This window comes from Pararge aegeria, chromosome 5, assembly GCF_905163445.1.
Source record: "Pararge aegeria chromosome 5, ilParAegt1.1, whole genome shotgun sequence".
NCBI lineage: Eukaryota > Metazoa > Arthropoda > Insecta > Lepidoptera > Nymphalidae > Pararge > Pararge aegeria.
Window position 1 is genome coordinate 8,520,566 of NC_053184.1, and position 18,866 is coordinate 8,539,431.

The 18,866-nt window shown below is 35.2% G+C and overlaps 1 protein-coding gene across 1 annotated transcript; it reads right to left on the bottom strand.

The window, feature by feature from the left end:
* Nucleotides 1-17,565: 17,565 nt before the first annotated feature.
* On the bottom strand, nucleotides 17,566-18,228 carry LOC120623928. Its single transcript, XM_039890222.1, has one exon. The coding sequence runs from the start codon at nucleotides 18,211-18,213 to the stop codon at nucleotides 17,566-17,568; it is 648 nt and encodes a 215-aa protein (XP_039746156.1). The 5' UTR covers nucleotides 18,214-18,228.
* Nucleotides 18,229-18,866: the final 638 nt, after the last annotated feature.

Consider the following 18,866-nt stretch of genomic DNA (forward strand, 5'->3'; position numbering starts at 1 on the left):
ATATTATAGTAAAATATATAAATAACTGTCACTTTACAAACAAATCGATTCCTACTTCTTAAGCGTGTTCTAAAATATACCCGAGACACATTACGAAATTCAAACGTTTTGGTATTCACAGGAAATCGAATCGTTGAATACCTATTACCTATGTTTGAAAAATATGTATTGGAGCCAAAGGCATACGAGAAATATGCTGGACACTTGGTTTTGAACGAATCTTCAAAGGGACTATAAAATGCAACCGTTTGTCGGCTATTCGAATTAGTTGAACAAAGACGAATTGCTTACTGCGGGGTTTGTATAAGTTGGGAATTTTGGTACAATTTTTTTTAAAGAAAAACAAAGGGAATTTTATTAGACAATAACTTACTTTCGTTTTAACTGCGCTTTCAATTTCTAGGGACAGCATGTAATAATTTATAAATTCTAAACATTTCTTTGACTATTTGAGGACAAAAGGTATTTGTCGTTGTTGACTCAATAAAGGCAACTGAGACAATACCGCCTGTAGCTATTGTATTGCAAAGGACCGAAACCTTTTACCATGTCTAATAACAGTTAAAGAAAGTTTAATATTAGTGGGGTTTTCTTCCAACTGCAAAAAAGGAACATGTTCTTAATTGAACTGATATTTAGGCATAATATTATTATTTTTATAGCATAGTTACAATGACCCCAATGGCGCAGCGGGAAGCGTGGTGATCTTTTAATTGGGAGTTCAGTCCCGGGCAGGGAAATAGAAAAATTTATAATTTCTGTATTTCTGTGGTTAGTTATATTATTAATTATTCTTTTTCTGAACTCATTTGTCACCACCCCTCCTCTCTCTCACCCCCTTCTCTGATTATGGGCAAACCCTCCCGTTGGGAGAGGCCTTAAGTACATAAGACTGTTATAGGCTATCGGTGTGAATCTTTCGCTGGATTTATAAACTTCCAAGTGGTCACTAAACATATCGTACAAAAAAGTAACTTGTTGAGTAAATTTACACATCCTTACTGTTTAATAGTAGGATATTTTTAAGTATAAGACAATAACCTCAAAGGATTTGGCGACAGCCTTATAGCTTATAACGAAAACACATTTTATTTATATTTCGTATTGGTCTTTTTCAACCGACTTAAAAAATGAAGGAGGTTCTCAATTCCACTGGTTGTTTTCTTTAGTATATTTGTTATTCGATTACTCCGCCAATTATAAACCGATTTAGATTGTTTACGTTGTACCTCAGAAGACTCATTTTAATTTGGTGAACATATATTGAAGGGATCTTGGAGAAATCGAGGGCACTCCTAAAATATAGGCAATTTGAGTGTTTTTAAAGGAACTTGTTCATCTTCTCTCCAAGCGCCATATAGTCAAGTGAAACTGACTTTATTTAACAACTAAATAGCAAGAAATGAAGTAATTTTCAACATTTCACTTAAAAATGTGGTAGATAATCTTTATTCCTTGCTCATTACTCGTTTAACAAAGTTTTTAGTAGTTTCTAAATCCATCATATGATGGCAAAAACTTATTATAGTCTCAACTGCTTTTTAAAAATTTAAATTGTTGCTTTATTTTTGCTTTTGTGGCGGTAAAATTATTTTTACTTAATAGTATAATTAAAAGATTTTCTTATCAAGAAAATGGAACAATCGTATTTGACACACGACTATATTGATAGGCTGAGAGGAGAGCAGTGCCCTGTAGGCTGTATTAGTCTAATAGGTCGGTAATGGATTGCCATTGAGGAAAGTTAAAAATAGCATTTTAGTTATATCTCTCTTTTTGGAAAAGTGAGTTCTTACGTGTAGAAGCACAGTGTAACTGTATGAAAGTAAATTGTAACGTGTAATCGTACCGTACCGTACTCAATGTAGGATATCAATATCGGAGCTGCACTTATTCCATTTTTATTCAATTCGTTCTAATTATTTCGTTCTATCAATATAGATCCAGTGCTCATAGAAACCGCCGTTTCTTTTTTATTGTGCCGCCAAGAAAATCAGTGTATATCAGGGCGAACTCTCTTTATTTCCCCCATAATTTTTATAACGTTAATAAACCATTTATTTTATAGTTGTTACTTTTTTCTTACAATTCAAATTCAAGACTCGCAATCTAAATGACGCAACCGCCGAAATGGTCAACCGCGGTCATTTCTCTTTGGCCAACTTACAATCACCATGGAATTTTTAGTATCCCATCACGTACCTATAATTCAAGTGACAAACAAAGGTCTTATATTTTGCTAAGTTAATCAGAATGCTGTATGGTATGCAATAACCCGACGAAGCGATAAAGATCTGCTGATTTGTCGGTTGGGAGGCTTCGGCCGTGGATAGTTAACACCTTACCCACAAAGACGTGCTGCCAAGCGATTAAGCGTTCTGGTGCAATGCTGCGTAGAAACCGAAGAGGGGTATGGGTACCATATAACTGCTTTACCTCTAATAGGTAGGCTGCAACCATTTTGGACTGTGTCATGACTTACCAGCAGGTAAGATTACAGTCAAGGCCGAACTGGTAGTGGAATAAAAAAAAGACTCTTCTTGTATTTCATTAATTATTTTTTATATTGACAAATAAGTGCTCGACCGGGAAAAATAAAAAACAAAATCTCTACCATCTAAGATCTGGGGTCTTTTTGTCATTGCATCACATTAAGCAATATAATTTTGTTATTGTTGACGTTTCAAGATTTATAATCTCTTATTTTTGGAATATCAATGTTAAATAAACTGTCATTTTAAAATAATACTGGTTGCTTACAACCAAGGCTACTAACGCCCCAACTTAGTTATCAATTTAATCCAAAATTTATTAATTTATTTAGCACTATTATCCTTAAAGCAGTAAAAGTATAGCACTACTAAATGCAATCTGCTACCTTAATAATATTTAAGATGAGATTGGATTGGAGCGTAAACTAACAATGTTGATCTTGAGCCAAAATATTGACATAAAGCTGTAAATATTTTGGTACAATATCCCACTGGTGATTGTGCTAGGAACTTGAATACAAAATTTACTATCAATACTAATAATAATAAATTACTCTATAAGCATAGCGTAGAAAAAAAGACTAGTACCAAAACTTTAAAACAAGAAGCAAGGCGGTGATAGCTTCAGTGGATTGGACTGCGACTTCACTTTCGGGGGGGCGAATACGAATCCCAGCATGCATCTCTAAATTTTCTATGTACGTTGTTTAAACAATTCAAGTATCACTTGCTTCAACGGTGAAGGAAAACAACGTGAGGAAAACTGCATGCCTGAGAGTTCTATATAATGTTCTCAAAGGTGTGTGGAGTCAACCAAATCTCACTGGGCCAGCGTTGTGGACTACGGCCCCTTCTCACTCTGGCAGGAGTGCCCTTTAGTGGGAAGGTAATGGATGATCCACTAAAGTATGTGAACAACTTTAAGTTTAAAATGTTCTCAAAGGTGTGTGGAGTCAACCAATCCACACTGGGCCAGCGTTGTGGACTACGGCCCCTTCTCAATCTAGGAGGAGTGCCCTGTAGTGGAAAGGTAATGGATGATCCACTAAAGTATGTGAACAACTTTAAGTTAAACGTTTAGTTAATAAATATTCTATTCTATTCTATTCTATTTCAAGTCTGCTATGAATGAAGAGATAAGTAGCAAGAAGGGTTTCGTTTACAAAATAAAATTAATATCAATAAGTTTTATCTCTTTACTATTAAATACTTATTTATTTTAGTTTGAATCCAGCATAGCTAGAAAAATAAGCTTTTGTAAAAGATAACTCAAACTTAATTCATGCCTGAAATACTATATTTTACTTGTTATCACACACTGTATGCAAATGAAGGTAGAATTTGGACATATCATTAGTTATTATAATGGAAAGAATGAGAAATGGAAATACGTTCTATATTCAAAAACCGTGTTTCTACCAACCATTGCGTCCAAGTTCAATAGTCGCTCAAGTCGTGGACTAAGGATGGAGCGACCCACTTGTGGTTCCCTGACCTCCGCGGCAGCCTAGCATAGCATTCGCCATCTCTTTCGAACAAACTGAAACATATCGCCTTCTCTCTTCCTCCCGGAATATTTTCGCACGCATATTCGGAAAATGGCGCCGTGGAAGCGGAAAGGCATTTGAGGAGATGACATCGTTGTTTGCTATGAAATTAATTTAAATAGAAATAAAATACTTTACTTTATTTGCTTCATAATTTACGACAATAACGACCAACTCCTTTACATGAGGATATATTTGAAATTATAAGAAAAGTCATTTGAAATAGCATCATCGTCATCATCATATCTTCCCACTACAGAGCACGGGTCTTTTTTCACAATGAGAAGAGGTAGTCCACCACGCTGGCCCAGTGCGGATTGGTGGGCTCCCCACACCCTTGAGACCATTATATAGAACTCTCCGGCATCAGGTTTCCTCACGATGTTTTCCTTACTTCAGGCTGTAAAGATATTAGAGACGAGAAACTAATTGGGTAACGGCACTTCATGACTCTTTTAACAGCATTAGAAAGGATTCCCAGTGTTTTCTGCTAATTATCTTTTTTCCCCGCTTTGGTGTTCGCTTGATGATAGCTATCTGCTGTTTAGTAAAAGATTCTCCAAAGCTCTGAATTTGGTTCTTTATATATCCTTAAAATCATTTTGTGACATTATTTTTTACAGCTCTTTTTAAACTTTAAGGATTGACCTTTTACATCACATAAAGTGGGCGGCATGATATTAAAAAAGAAAATCAGTGAGCAAAATTATGCAGTAGTATTGTTTTAAGATTATAGATTTGATTGACATATTAATATATTTGGCGCTCTTATTAAAAATTCTGAAACAAGAGCTGCACAAATATTAAAATAATACTGCTTTATGCAATGGTAGAAATCCATGAGAGCATTGGTCTGAGAATGCTCCAGGCGTATAGGTATATGATCAGTGCACTATCTGTAATCCGTTAGGAACAAAAAAATGCTAGCATCCAATTTGTATGAAATCGTTTGCATTAGTCCTTCAATCCGTCCGGGCATCCGCATAATAACCCATGGGACGCTGGGCTGAAGTTTGTACCTGCTTGCATTTAAGCCTTTACACTAGCACGATGTAACATATCGATCATAATATCTTGTCATCCAAATTAATTGCGCGTTTGAATATTCATCTTTTAATTCTTTACAATATTTTTTTTTATTTAAAGGGTTATTGATCTCGAACTGAATCAAGAATAATAAATAAAATTTAAATGACAAGTAGTTCTGACGCGAATGGATAAAAACGCAAAGATACGAGATTGAGATTGCCGCCACGAAACATTTAAATTGGAACACGAACAAATTATTATATCGAATAAAAAATGTAAAGCAGTACGATTTTAATACTTAATTACGATATTTTTTGGTTTACGATCGTGTTAAAGTAAATAACGAGTCGTTACTTTTTTGAAAAATCATTTTCAAAACCATTAGAGGTAACTGAATGGAGGACGTGTAACGGTAACCCTCAGTGCCACCATCGAAGCTTCAATGCTTACGCAACTAAAAGCGAATGTGTCGACAAAGGACGCGCTGATCCGCGGCGTGACACAACACAACGGTAACCACGAGTGAAGATCCCAAAGAGCATAACTTTACCATATAAAGAAGGACACGAGCGCGCTGAATTTCATTTTCTAAAACTCGATTACACAGAGGTGACGCAAGGCGGGCTGGAGGTCGGCTAACGGCGACAGAAGACTCGAAATCGAAAGGAGTTCGAAACTGAAATTGAAGGGAGCGATCCCGTTATCCTGCCGGACTGTTGAGATGGAAAGCTCCCGTTAAAAGGCGTCATATGCTCCGGACATGCAACAATGACTCACGAATAGACTCCGCGTGACGCCCGGTCCCGTACTAGTTCCAGTTGCTGTAAAGTCCGTTTAAAGAATTCGCTTTCTCACGCTCTTCGGCTATTTATAAACAGTCAACAATTGGAGCCCTCCTAGCTATAGGTATAACTTAAAGAATGTACCTAGTTATCACATCAAAATTATGGAAACATATGTATGAACGCTTCTTAATGCATTCAGGCTGTTGATGAAGCTTCCCCGCTTTTATAGCGCATTAGGGGTGCTTGCGGATGCGAGAGTAAACTGCTTTTACGCCACAATGCGCTAAAGATATGACTCCCTGGTGCAAAGGTGCGGGCAGAATCAACAGCATCCTGAAGATGATTGCTGGCAGGTTGGAGTGCAGGTATGTGAGTCACAGCTGTGCTACTTCTAATGGATGGGAGCGGCAGTGATTCGCATATTCAAATATTATGCATTTTTTTTTAATTTTGTTTTATTATCTTTTAGTTAATACATATAATTATTAAAGCGAAATTACTACCTATACAAGGTCAGCTTTAAAGGGTTTACCAAGCCGGTGGGGTTTTCCAGTATTCATGAACAATTTTTGTTCGAGAACTTCCTGAGATCAATACTCTTAAAGATATAACTGCACAAAGTTTTCATAAAACATATTTATAATTATAATCTTTTCTCTAGATCGATTGTAATAGTGTCACTTTTACAGGTGGTGTCCCTGTATCTTCTTCACAACCAAGTTAGAACCTATATTGTTTTACGTAATATTTACAACAAACGTTTATTCAGTATTAATTTCAGTAGTAGGTAGTAGAGTATTTTGTGACAAAGCTCGTCCGGGTTAGTACTACCGCCATTTCTTCCACCAAAAAGTATTGCCGTGTTCTTGTCTGCCGGAAGTGATGACAATTAACACCTATGCCTTATGTTAATGGATGCAGAACGGCTTGTGGACCTGTTCCTTGCATGCCCTGCGAAATCTTTTGTTTATAGGCGATGGTTTGCAACGTACCATCTACTTATTTGGTCAGTAAATAATAACCTACTACTAAATAATGACACTGGCCAGCGCACACGCCTCTAAGAATTCGTTAATTCCAACAATCCAGATATTATCACTTCTAAAAAAATCATTGAATCCCAATGTGTATTAAAGAATCAAAGTTCAAAATCCATTACTCTATTAAGCGAGGAAGCCCAGCAGTGGTAATCAAAGACAATGGATAGTGATGATTTGATGACGTAACTAAACTAACAAGCTTTGTTACCCACGTTGTTTACGTTTCCTACTAGGAAATGCTGAATGTCAATGCCTATTCTACTTATACGCGCATTGACCTACTAGGTATATAGTAACGGTACACTCTCCTAATAAGAAAGTAAGCACCTAGGTTGCTTCAGCTTAACTCCTACGTATTCTGATGATATAACGATACAGCTACCGGAATATCGAAGTATTATATAAGTGGGAATAACCGGGTTGTGTCCCCGGCAAAGGCTATTTGGGCATTTAGAAATTAACAATTTCATTATTTTATCTGGTTGAGTCCGACGGGAGACTTTAATTGTGGTAAGTTATCACCCTTCTGAAGAAAATGAAGAAGAAGAAGAAGAAACACTTTATTGCACGTATAACATACAGGAAAAGAAACAGTAAGGAGTATGCAGTACACAATGTAGACATGCAAAGGCGGCCTTATTGCTATAAGCAACCTCTTAAAGGCAAACTTTGTAGATAGGACTTACAGCAAGAGAACGGGATAGTGCCAAGAGTGTTGATACATAAATACCAAAATGTAAAGATGCAAATACATATATAATTTAAATAAATATACGAAATATATAAATATAAAATAAAAAAAGTTTTATTTTTGAGGTACTATGCCGAGTAGAAACGTGTTAACAGTGGCGTGCACTGGGTTTCTTACCAGGGTATGCATACAGCAGGAAAATTGCACAAAATGGCGAAAATCCGGGCTATATTTCAATTTTAGGGTATGCAGTGCTTTTGTGGATGTATGAAGTGCACGCCACTGCGTGTTAAGGGTATGGCTTTAATATGATAGTCTTACCCCTATTAGGTTAGCCCGCTTAAGGGCTAACGTGTAGAGGTATAATAAAAAACAAACTATCATCCCCATATGTACCACAGTTTACAAAAATTCATGCGCTTCGTGTGTCGTACTGAAAGTCAATCAAAACTCTGAATGTTTATTGTTTTCAAGTCGTTCCAAATATACAAACAACAAGTTATAAAATACTCCTAATAATTAAAAATGGGATACCTTCCCGTTAAGAAGTTCCGTCTTCAATTTTTAAGAAAGCTTATCATAAACTAATGAAATTCAGTTATTCACGGAACTAGCCTTAAATTATAACCTCATATGTTTATTGCAAAAAATAAAAACTGCACAGGAACGAAATAGCTGAAGACTCCAGAAAAACAACAAATGTCAATTATTAGTAAACAGACTGCATTTAAATTGACAAAGAATATAGTAATAAAAGTTCGAATAACTTTCAAATTAACTTTTTAAGGTATAAAGATGTGAATAATATTTTTTTTCTTTGACTTTTATTATTTTTCCTGGCGAGTCTTTAGTTATGTTTTATCACCCTAAAATAACAGACAATAATCTTGAGCGCCTATATTTTTCCAACCGCATTTTCACATACACACGTATTTGAAGCAACTTACTAGCAGAACATCTCGTTTTAATTCAGTTTTTAAGACAGCGCCATCTATTAAGTTGTTGAAAAATTACGTTGTGCGTAAGCAAACTAGCGGCTTTTAGGTCGGTAACAACGTTGCGACGACGTTCGTATTAAAAAAGTTCGTATTAGTATAGTAAGATGGAGTTAGTTGACTCATTAAAAATCTAAAATTTGCATTAAGGGTTTGATTAATCCAGGTGGCTAACATGTATTTTAATGAAGATCTGATAAATATTGTCGGACATAAAGGACATAACTCTTCACAGATACCAGCAAGTCGCAAGGCATATGGGAAAACAATCGAATGCATGCGTACCATCCTACTAATATTATGAATGCGAAAGTTTGTGAGGATGGATGGATGTATATATGTATGGATGGATGGATGGATGTTTGGATGGATGGATGGATGGATGGATGGATGTTTGTTACGCTTTAACGCCAAAACGAATGGTCCGATTTGGCTGAAATTTGGCAGAGATATACAATATAGTCTGGCTAGGCTTCTTTTTATCCCAGAAAAGCAAACAGCTACTACAGGATAGCATCGCTATTTTTTCCGCATTTATTTTTTCAAATCCGTGCAACGGAGTTTTAGATTGACGTGGTTTTTTGGATAGACATAGTTGAGGACCTGAAAAGTGACAAAGGTTACTTTTTATCCCGGAAAACAAGCAGCACAAACAGCAGCGAGCGTGCTAGGGTGTTTTTGTGTAATTGCAAATTCCTCTTTAAATTATTCGAATTGGACTTATCATTTAGAAGTTATGACGGGTATAGAAATGCTAAAAGCAAGAAAAATGTCGAGGGTCCCTTGATATAGTTTGGGAATAAAACTGGACCCGGTAGGTGGCGCTGCAATTAACTTTAATGATTTTTTAAAGATATAACAACGGATAATAACCGATTTGATGCAGACGAAGTTGCGCGGGTCAGCTAGTTAAACTATATATTAAAATCTCATAGATATTTATCGATAACTATATAACATAAGTCATAAACTATTCAATAACCTACCGTAAAAACATGTTTCTGTTTTATATTAAACTTTAATTACTATCGAAAGGTTTATTATCGCTGCTGACTAATAAAAAATTGACTTTGTAGGTATACCAAGTTTATTGTGCAGTGAAATAAAAGGTATGTATATTTTAAGTGTCGAATCAATTAAAATAAGTACCTATTTCTTTTTGTAAGGTGAAATAATTACGATGTTAAAATATTTTTAATGCCTAATTAATTGTGATTGTTACGTATCTCTGCTTGATAAAAACAGAAATGAGGGGATCCTTACAAGAACCAGAGTTCCGTAGAAGTACTAAATAGTAGTTATTCTGATTCGGAGGACGTTGGAGTCCCATGGTGCTGGAGTGCCAATCCCGCACTGGAAGCATCGTTGCTAGACGACATAAAAAGAGACATAGGGAACCGCAGTGTACGAGCGATAAAAGATCGATGATAAATGACTTTATGCATCTGAAATTCGAAAGACCTCCCTGACGATGACGAAGCGTTGATCGCTGTGGTTATGAAGTGACATCCCGGATTCGATCCCTGGCAGGGGAAATTTAGATATTAATAAGTTCCGGTACGATACCATCTTTGACTGCATCATCACTTGGTAGCAGGTGAGATTGAGGTCAAAGGCTAAGAGATTGTAGTAAAATAAATTAAGAAAAACTCCAGAGACCAAAATAGTACTGTGCTGTATTACACTGCTAATGATTTGAAAGTTAATTTTAGTGAAAAAAGCGGTGTTCATAAATCAATAAATATACTACGACAATAAATAAAGCGTAGCTAGTGTTATGGTAACTAGGATGAGTGATGAATAGTTTTATGAATGTTATACATAAATACTTATAATATACAGTTAAACACCCAGACACTGAAAAACATTTCTAGTCATCACACAAATATTTTTCAGTTGCGGGAATCGCACCCACAGCCTTGGACTCAGAAAGCAGGGTCGCTGCCCACTACACTAATCGGCCGTCATAAGTTTTACTTTGATGTTATAAACGTGGTTTTTATACGAAAGAATGTTTAGTAAGTACTCGTAAGAAGCATGAGCCATGAAGGTAGCTGCAGGTTTTAAATAATGTGTGTATTTTTAATTTTACCAAAGCAATGACTCTACAAATTGATAATAATAATGACCAATAACTAAAAATTGTTTCTGCGAGTTAGATATTTTATTACATCTAGACACCGCAGTTGTTGTTTTAACTTTATAATTAAGTTATCGAAATTCGCTCATGTAGAACAATGACGTATCTGCGTATGACGCGGCTGACCTTTGACAGGGCGCCGTTGTTTCCAGTAGATCGCAAAAAATTTAAATGAATTTATTTAGCAACATTGTTTCTCTAAACCTTCTTTATAATAAATACGTATTTAATTAGATGTTGGAAAATATACATTTATACCTACAGAACTAACATTTGGGCGATAATATGTGGTTTCTCTTTTAAATTAACTACCTCTCATGCTTCATGAAAACCAGCTGTTTGGTAGTCGCGCCTATAAAATGAATGAATGAATGATTAAATGAATGAGTGAACATTACTTGTACTTTTACTGCACACCACAAAAAGTACATAGAAAAAAAAGAAAAGTATAACAAAACAACGTATACAAAATACTATGTAGATACTCAAGTTATACTTGGCAGGAATTTGAAGTACAATGCGGGCGGTACAGGTTTTTTTAATAGTTTTTTAACTTGCATGGGGCGTGCCAGGCACATTTGCACTGTGTCCATTCTGAGGCGTAGGGTTTAAGACTCATGCTGTTATTACACCGGCAACCACGCTGTTCAGACCGGAACACAGCATTGCAACAATTCTGCTTTGCGGCAGGAATAACCATGGCGGTAGTAGTATTTCCCCGGACGAGCTGTGTCGCAAAAAGCTCTACCTAGTAGAGATTGCCTTGCGGGTAGCAAGGCAATATCTTCTAGCACATTGATTTAATGTTACAATCTAATCTCACTAATCTCTACTTTGCGATGGTTGTAAATCTACTGGCACTTGGTCCATTAAGAAAAATATAACTACCTACACACCATTCATACAAATCAATCAATCCGTCAATTACACCAATTCAAATCATAGTCAAAGTCAGTCTTAGAATAGCCTACTTGAATAAATATATCTTTATTCAAGATGGTCCCATAGGTGGCACTTTTGATACGTACATTACATGACAATTACACGGTAGTGAGATGATAGCGATAACCATATTCGTAAACTTAAATCTAAAGCTATGAGTTCCAAACGCGTCCTGGTCTAAAAAGAAGCCCACAACAAACTTAGCAAATCTTCTACTTGGTAAGCCGTGATATGCCCGAGACCTAAAATGGACACATCATATCATAATCATATTATAACGATATATCATTTGTGAAATAATAAGCTTTAGTAAATTCTCTATTACTTTAGTTATATTATAATATTTTCGGAAGAATGTTTAATGAATTACAGAGATCAAAGATGACGCAAAATTGTATGACAGACGATTTTGACAAATGAGGGATGCATTGGATAAATATTGGATAGAAGCAGGCGTTACTTTGAGGAAATCCATGAAATATTATGAAAATTAAGCTTCATTTGCTATACTTAGTCCGCGAAAAGCAGGAGAATCTGTATGGTGTAATTTATAATTTCTTTAATCCTTATACTCCACACCAAAGAGATCTTCGGCAATGTAATGAGGGACGCACTGATACATCGAAATTAGTGTTCCACTTCAAGGAAATGTCTCTGGCAGTAATTAAGTTTTTTAAAATCATTAAGATCCTATTAAGTGTTAACCACTTAATAGTAACTTAATGCTTTTTAAAATCTTAACGAAATTCAACTTTTTAGCACTCACAACTCAGCTGCGCTCAAGAATAAACTCAATATTTATAATTAAATCTATCTATCTATCCAAATATGCTAAAAAATACACAAAAACAGAATACAACCGTATTAGGAACCCCTCCTTTAAGTCGGCTAATAATATTGAATATTGAAAATTTAACAAACTATCGAGCTAAAAAAGTGAAAGAACAAAATTTGTTATTTTTTACTATAAACAACTGCAGGCAGAGAGCTTTCTGGTATTTTTATTTAACCCTGTAAAATATTTAGGTTTTGATATACTTAAAACGAGCTAATCAGTTTTTAGTGATACAGGTCGTCTATTCCGACCTGTTTTACCCACTATTTATTCGATTGATCTAACAACCCGGAAAAAATATTCCGTTCTCTTAGTATAACAGAAAGGAATGAGAGACTCGGTTCCGGATTGTTCGTACACAGATAATTTTGGAGTGATGCTCATTACATCAGTTATACCGATACTGATATTTTGGTAAGATATAACAGCTACTTACAGATTTGTTCAATTAATACCTACTTCTAGGACTTTCTTTAGATATATGGTGTATTGGCAACGTCCTCCTGCCCGGTGTCAAGTCCGTGGCACTCATCAACAAAGTAACAAAATTTTAATTACTGATCTACAGTGGCGTGCACACAGGGTATGCACTAAACCGACAGATGATATAAAATGAAGAAAACCTCCATCTATGACGAGTTATAAAAAATTAAGGGTAGGCTTTTTATAACTAACTATACTGATCCTTAAGTTTTTCATAACTCGTACTCGAGATTCTTTTCATTTTATATCATCTGCCCCAGTGGCGTGCATAGAGGGTATGCGCAGGGTATGCAGATGATATAAAGGGTAAACCTATTTTTATACTCTGTATTTGTACACCACTCAGAAAAACGACAAACACATGAAGAATGAAGCAGGATACAAAAGGCGGCCCTATCGCTAAGTAGCGATCTCTGCCAGGCAACCTTGGGATTAGGAAAACTAAAAAGAAAACAAATAGGTGGGGTACACTATTTAGTACATACATACGAATTTCTACATACTAATTATGGAGGGTAGAGGTAAGGAGAGTCATCTTATATGGGAGAAAAGTTGAAAAAGTGTCCAGTTGTATGCGCTAAATAACAGTTCAAAAATCCTCCACAATGGCGCTAGTGGATGCGCAGGGTATGGTATGAATGTAGCAATCGTAGATGAATTGAAGTATGCCGAGTTAAAAAATTTAATGTCATTATCGACTAAAGTAGTTAATTATTGAGAATTTCAACAACTTACGTTGTACAAAATATTGTGGTAAATATAACCTTACTTCCTTGTTTATTTTTCAAGCCTACTCTAACAATATTTATATTTGGCGCTTCTTTTAAGAGTTACCTTGATGCAAATGTGGCGCCATCCTAATTTAATACATTTTGACGACACTTTTTCATATACACAGATGATCCTCCTTACCTCTACCCTCCATAATACTAATACGTAAACTAGACTACACAGATTAAAAAATACTATTGATAAATATAAAAAATAAATATACTAATATATATCTTAATATACCATAAATACCTAAATATGAGTTTGAGTAGATAAATAAATAATAATAGTCGTCTTTACTGAGGAACCTACTTAAGGGTAGGCTTTTTATAACACTTAAAATGCCTATCCTTAGGATTTTTTAAAACTCTTACTGCAGATTATCTTCATTTTATATTACCTGCATACCTTGTGCATATCCTCTATGCACGCCACTGATCTGCCCGCTTAGTGCATAACCTTGAAATACCCTGTGTGCACACCACTGCCGATCTTTACATCAGCCATCCTAATCCGGCATAAGTGGGGAAATTTACATTTTTCCAGTAACATACATCAAACCATCTCCTTTCTACCATCGAACTGCGAGGTACCGAAAAAATCTGCACCGTTGCGTTGTTGAAATACCATCAACATGTACGAAGCGTTTTGCTTCTTCCTTTCTGATCCGCACCGCATAGGCCTGGAATGCCCTGCCATCTTCCTTCTTCCCCGATACCTATAATCTGGGTGCCTTCAAATCAAGAGTGAATAGGCATCTTCTAGGCAAGCTCGCTTAATCTTAGGCTGCATCATCACTTACTATCAGGTGTGATTGCAGTCAATCACTTGTCTATATATATTTAAAAAAAAAAAGATCAAACCAAATAAATTACTTTGATGCTGACTGTACGATTTTAACGCACTTATTGCATGATTAATGCATGCATAATCCAAACGGTGCTTAGCATATTTTGTCTATAAACATTAAAGATTCCATAACTAAAATACCAGTTCTTCATTCAACATTGCACGTGTCGATTCTATTATATTCTAGAGGAATATTACTTAGTTGTAATAATTTAATTTTAATTTTATATACTTACTTATTCAATCAAACTGTAGTTAACATTTGTACATTATAGTTTGCAGGAGTTTTTAAAGGAATGCATTTTATTAATGAAGAGCAACACACATATATAGTTTAGTACATTATAGTTTCCTTTGGGAAATGCCGAAGGCATATCGATTCTAAGTATCTCTATTTCTCTGTCTTTTATATGGGAAATAATGCTTATAGTTAAATAAAGAGTAATTATACATCTACTTTTATTGTACGGAATCTTCAGTCTTAAAGTCTAACTCGCACTTTGCCAGTTTTACGTAGGTACTTTAGAGAATTTTGTCTCTTCTGTAGTTTATGCAATTAGATATAAAACGTGTTAGCGAATTACGAAATAATATTGAAGGATGCATATTTATATTTCATAAGGAATCATCCTGTAAATATATTAAATGAAAAGCATATTTATTTTTACATACAAACGAATTCAAAACATTCTAATTGTTTACTTCTGACAACCCTATTCAAGATAAAACACCGACACGCGCATACTACCTACGCTACGCGACGCGTACCTAATAAAGTGACAGGAATCACTTGATTTTACTTTTGCATGTGATGTTAGGTCTGTATCTGTATTTCTTTTAATAGTGGTTTACTCAAAATTAAGATAAGTCTTAGAGACAGTACATAATGTAACTCTAAAGCCTGTGGAGTATTATTTCAGTTTTCATTTACACGTTGTATATCTGACTTGAACCTGAATGTAAATAAATGATCTTTTTTACATTCAATTTGACGGCCGATTAGCTCAGTGGGTGACCCTATTTTCTGGGTCAAAGGCTGAGGGTTCGATTCCAATAGCTGGAAAATGTTGTATGATGAACATAAATGTTTTTCAGTGTGTGGGTGTTTATCTGTTTAAATACATAAATAAACAGATAAACACCCAGTTTATCTGTTTATTTAAGTATTTATGTGTCTTACTCATATATCATATATTCATCTGTTATCTTTACTCCCATAACACAAGCTACGCTTACTTTGGAAATAGATGGCGCCGCGTGTATTGACTTATATTTGAATATATTTATTTATTTATCTTAACAATATTTTACAGTAAACAAAATAAAGTGTTGGTATGGTATTAGCCTAAATTTTGACGACGTAAACCTTGCTTTGTCACATGTGTCAGACTGGTTTACTGTTAATAACTTACTTTTAAATGCAAAAAAAACCAAGTTTTTGGAATTTGATTTGCCTAACGTAAAAAAAAATCATAAAAACATCATAATAAATGGAGAAACACTTAAAATAGAAAACTCAACTGTTTTTCTAGGAGTGACCTTAGATTGTAAGCTACAGTGGGGTACCCATATAGAAAGCCTAGCGAGTAAACTCAGCTCAGCTACATATGCAATCAGGAAAATTAGACAGCTTACCGATGTTGAAACAGCTAGGCTTGTTTATTTCGCATACTTTCACAATATTATGTCCTATGGGATATTGCTGTGGGGAAAAGCTGCAGATATTAAAAGTATATTTATACTACAGAAAAGAGCCGTACGATCAATATATAAACTTGGATCACGCAAATCGCTTCGTGAAAAATTTAAACAAATAGGTATTTTTACAGTAGCTTCGCAATATATTTATAATAATATAGTCTTTGTGAGACAAAATATTTAACACTTATTTACAAAATATTAACACAAATAATTAACACTCGATTTACCAGAAACGGACATAAATTAGTGATATCTGCATATCGTCTGCGAAAGGTGCAGAACTCCTTTGTGGGGTTGAGTATACGCTTTTACAGCATGATTCCTAAGGAAACTCTTGACCTACCCAATGCATAGATTTAAAAAATGTGTAAAACGCATCTAGTACAGCGAGGTTACTATACATTTGATGAATTCCTCAATGACAACGTAGATTGGAAGCAGCCAGCCTCGCTCTCATCTCCCGTAAGATAGAAAAATGATTGTAAATGTTGATGTTGGAAAAGACCAACTACTGAGTTTCTTGCCGGCTCTTCTCGGTAGAATCTGCTTTCCGAACCGGTGGTAGAGTCACTACAAAAATACAAACTTGACGTTTCAAAAGTGCTTATAAAGTAGGCCTACTTGAAATAAATGAATTTGAATTCGAATTTTGTACAAAAGAATCAAACTTGTAATTTTCCAAGTAAGTTCCATTAGTAGCTATTACTCGAGATCATGAATTAAACGCATTTAATTACCAGTTTTCCTTGCAATCGTGAACTCTTTGCCCTCAGACAAAGTACACGAGCTGATGTTTTTCCTACAAAATAGACCAACTGCAGAATAAAACACGCCTAACCTTACATTTCCGATTTTTTTTAAAAAAAACAAAAAAGCATAATATTCACTATATATGATTAATATAATATTGTAGCGGTGATATTCAGTTGTTAGAACTTTAGCTTCACTTTCGGGTGGCCTAGTTTAAATCCCAGCACGCACCTCTAACTTTTCTAAGTTATGTGCGCTTTAAGCAATAAAATATCACTTGCTTCAACGGTGAAGGAAAACATCGTGAGAAAACCTGCATGCCTGACTCCATAATGTTATCAAAAGCGTGTCTAGGCCACCAATCCGCACTGGGCCAGCGACTGCGGCCTAAACCCTTCGCATTGAGGGAGGACACCCGTGCCCCGTAGTGGGCCGGTAATGGGATGATATGTATGAAGTAATTTATTAAATATATATAATTTTCTGAAACAACAAAACTATTGTTTATTAATTTTCTAAACCGTTACAAGTCGAACCTTTTGGGCGCTTATTTGTAAATCTATTTCGCATATCTGATAGCAAGGTGTTGAAGTTTTTCGTGAGGCAACAAATACCATTTTTGCATTGCACGGAGGTTTTTCATTAAGGTCGTCATACACAAATCCCAAGTTGAAGGATAGTCCTGGTGGAAGTCTTTTACATCTAGACAGTGATAAATTGATGTATTTGAGTTGTTCCAAATCGGGAACGAGTTTGTAAAGCTTAATGTAAACTGGTTCTAGAGTTAAATTGCTGAACTTTATGTGTTCCGTCGTTACGCTTCCGCGCTTATACTCTACACGATACGGATTAGGATAAGATACCAAGCTATTTTCACATACGTAGGACGCTGTTTTTCTTAAGGGACTCGAAAAGTATTTGGATATTTCTATGAACCTCTCTACTTCGGATTTAAAGGCGTCAGCGGCTTCGTATTGATCTTGAACATCTTCGACTGGATCTACTCTAGAGTCATCTTCAACAGTACGTATGTTGGAATAGTTTGCACTGATGATCTCATTTATTGGTTGCTGTTCGGTGACCTTAGGTACCACTATATTATTTGCAACAGCGATGGGACGACCCTTTCTACTAACAATTTTTTTTTGTTGCTTTTGATACATTGTTGAGATAATTAATTGTAGGAATACACTTCTAATTTTAATCTTCTATCCAGATTTATAACATAACATTAACTATCAAAACAATGTCAAACTTTTAACTTGAAAATAAGTGATTATTATTTTTAATATGATTGATAAAGTAGAAGAAAATATCTCAAAGAAGAATGTCTAAACTCTAAGAAAAAATATACATTTAAATAGTTTATAATACTCTTTGTGTATGTCGATGGTCAAAATCTAATAGCCTGTCCTGTATTAGATCTCTACTGGTACACCAACACCATGAAAGGAGTTAATAATTATATTTTTATAATTTTTTAGTAGTGTTTTTACCTACACTTGGAGGAATTATAAATTTTATAAATTTAAATTGCATATATAAATTTTCGGAACCGACAGGATTTGAACCTGCGACTCTCGGGCAATCGCGGCCTGAGCGCTTTCACCAATTAAGCTACGGCTCTCCTACCGTCACTGCCGAAAATTAGTATTGTAATATGGACCTTTGAAAAAGTAGATCAAAACTGCAACGTTTTCTACTAGATGACGCTACAGTCGCTATAAGACTGATGTGAAAGGCATATACTAATTTTCGGCAGCCGTAGCTTTATCGATGAAAGCGCTCAGGCTCAAAATTTTTATATGCATTTTAA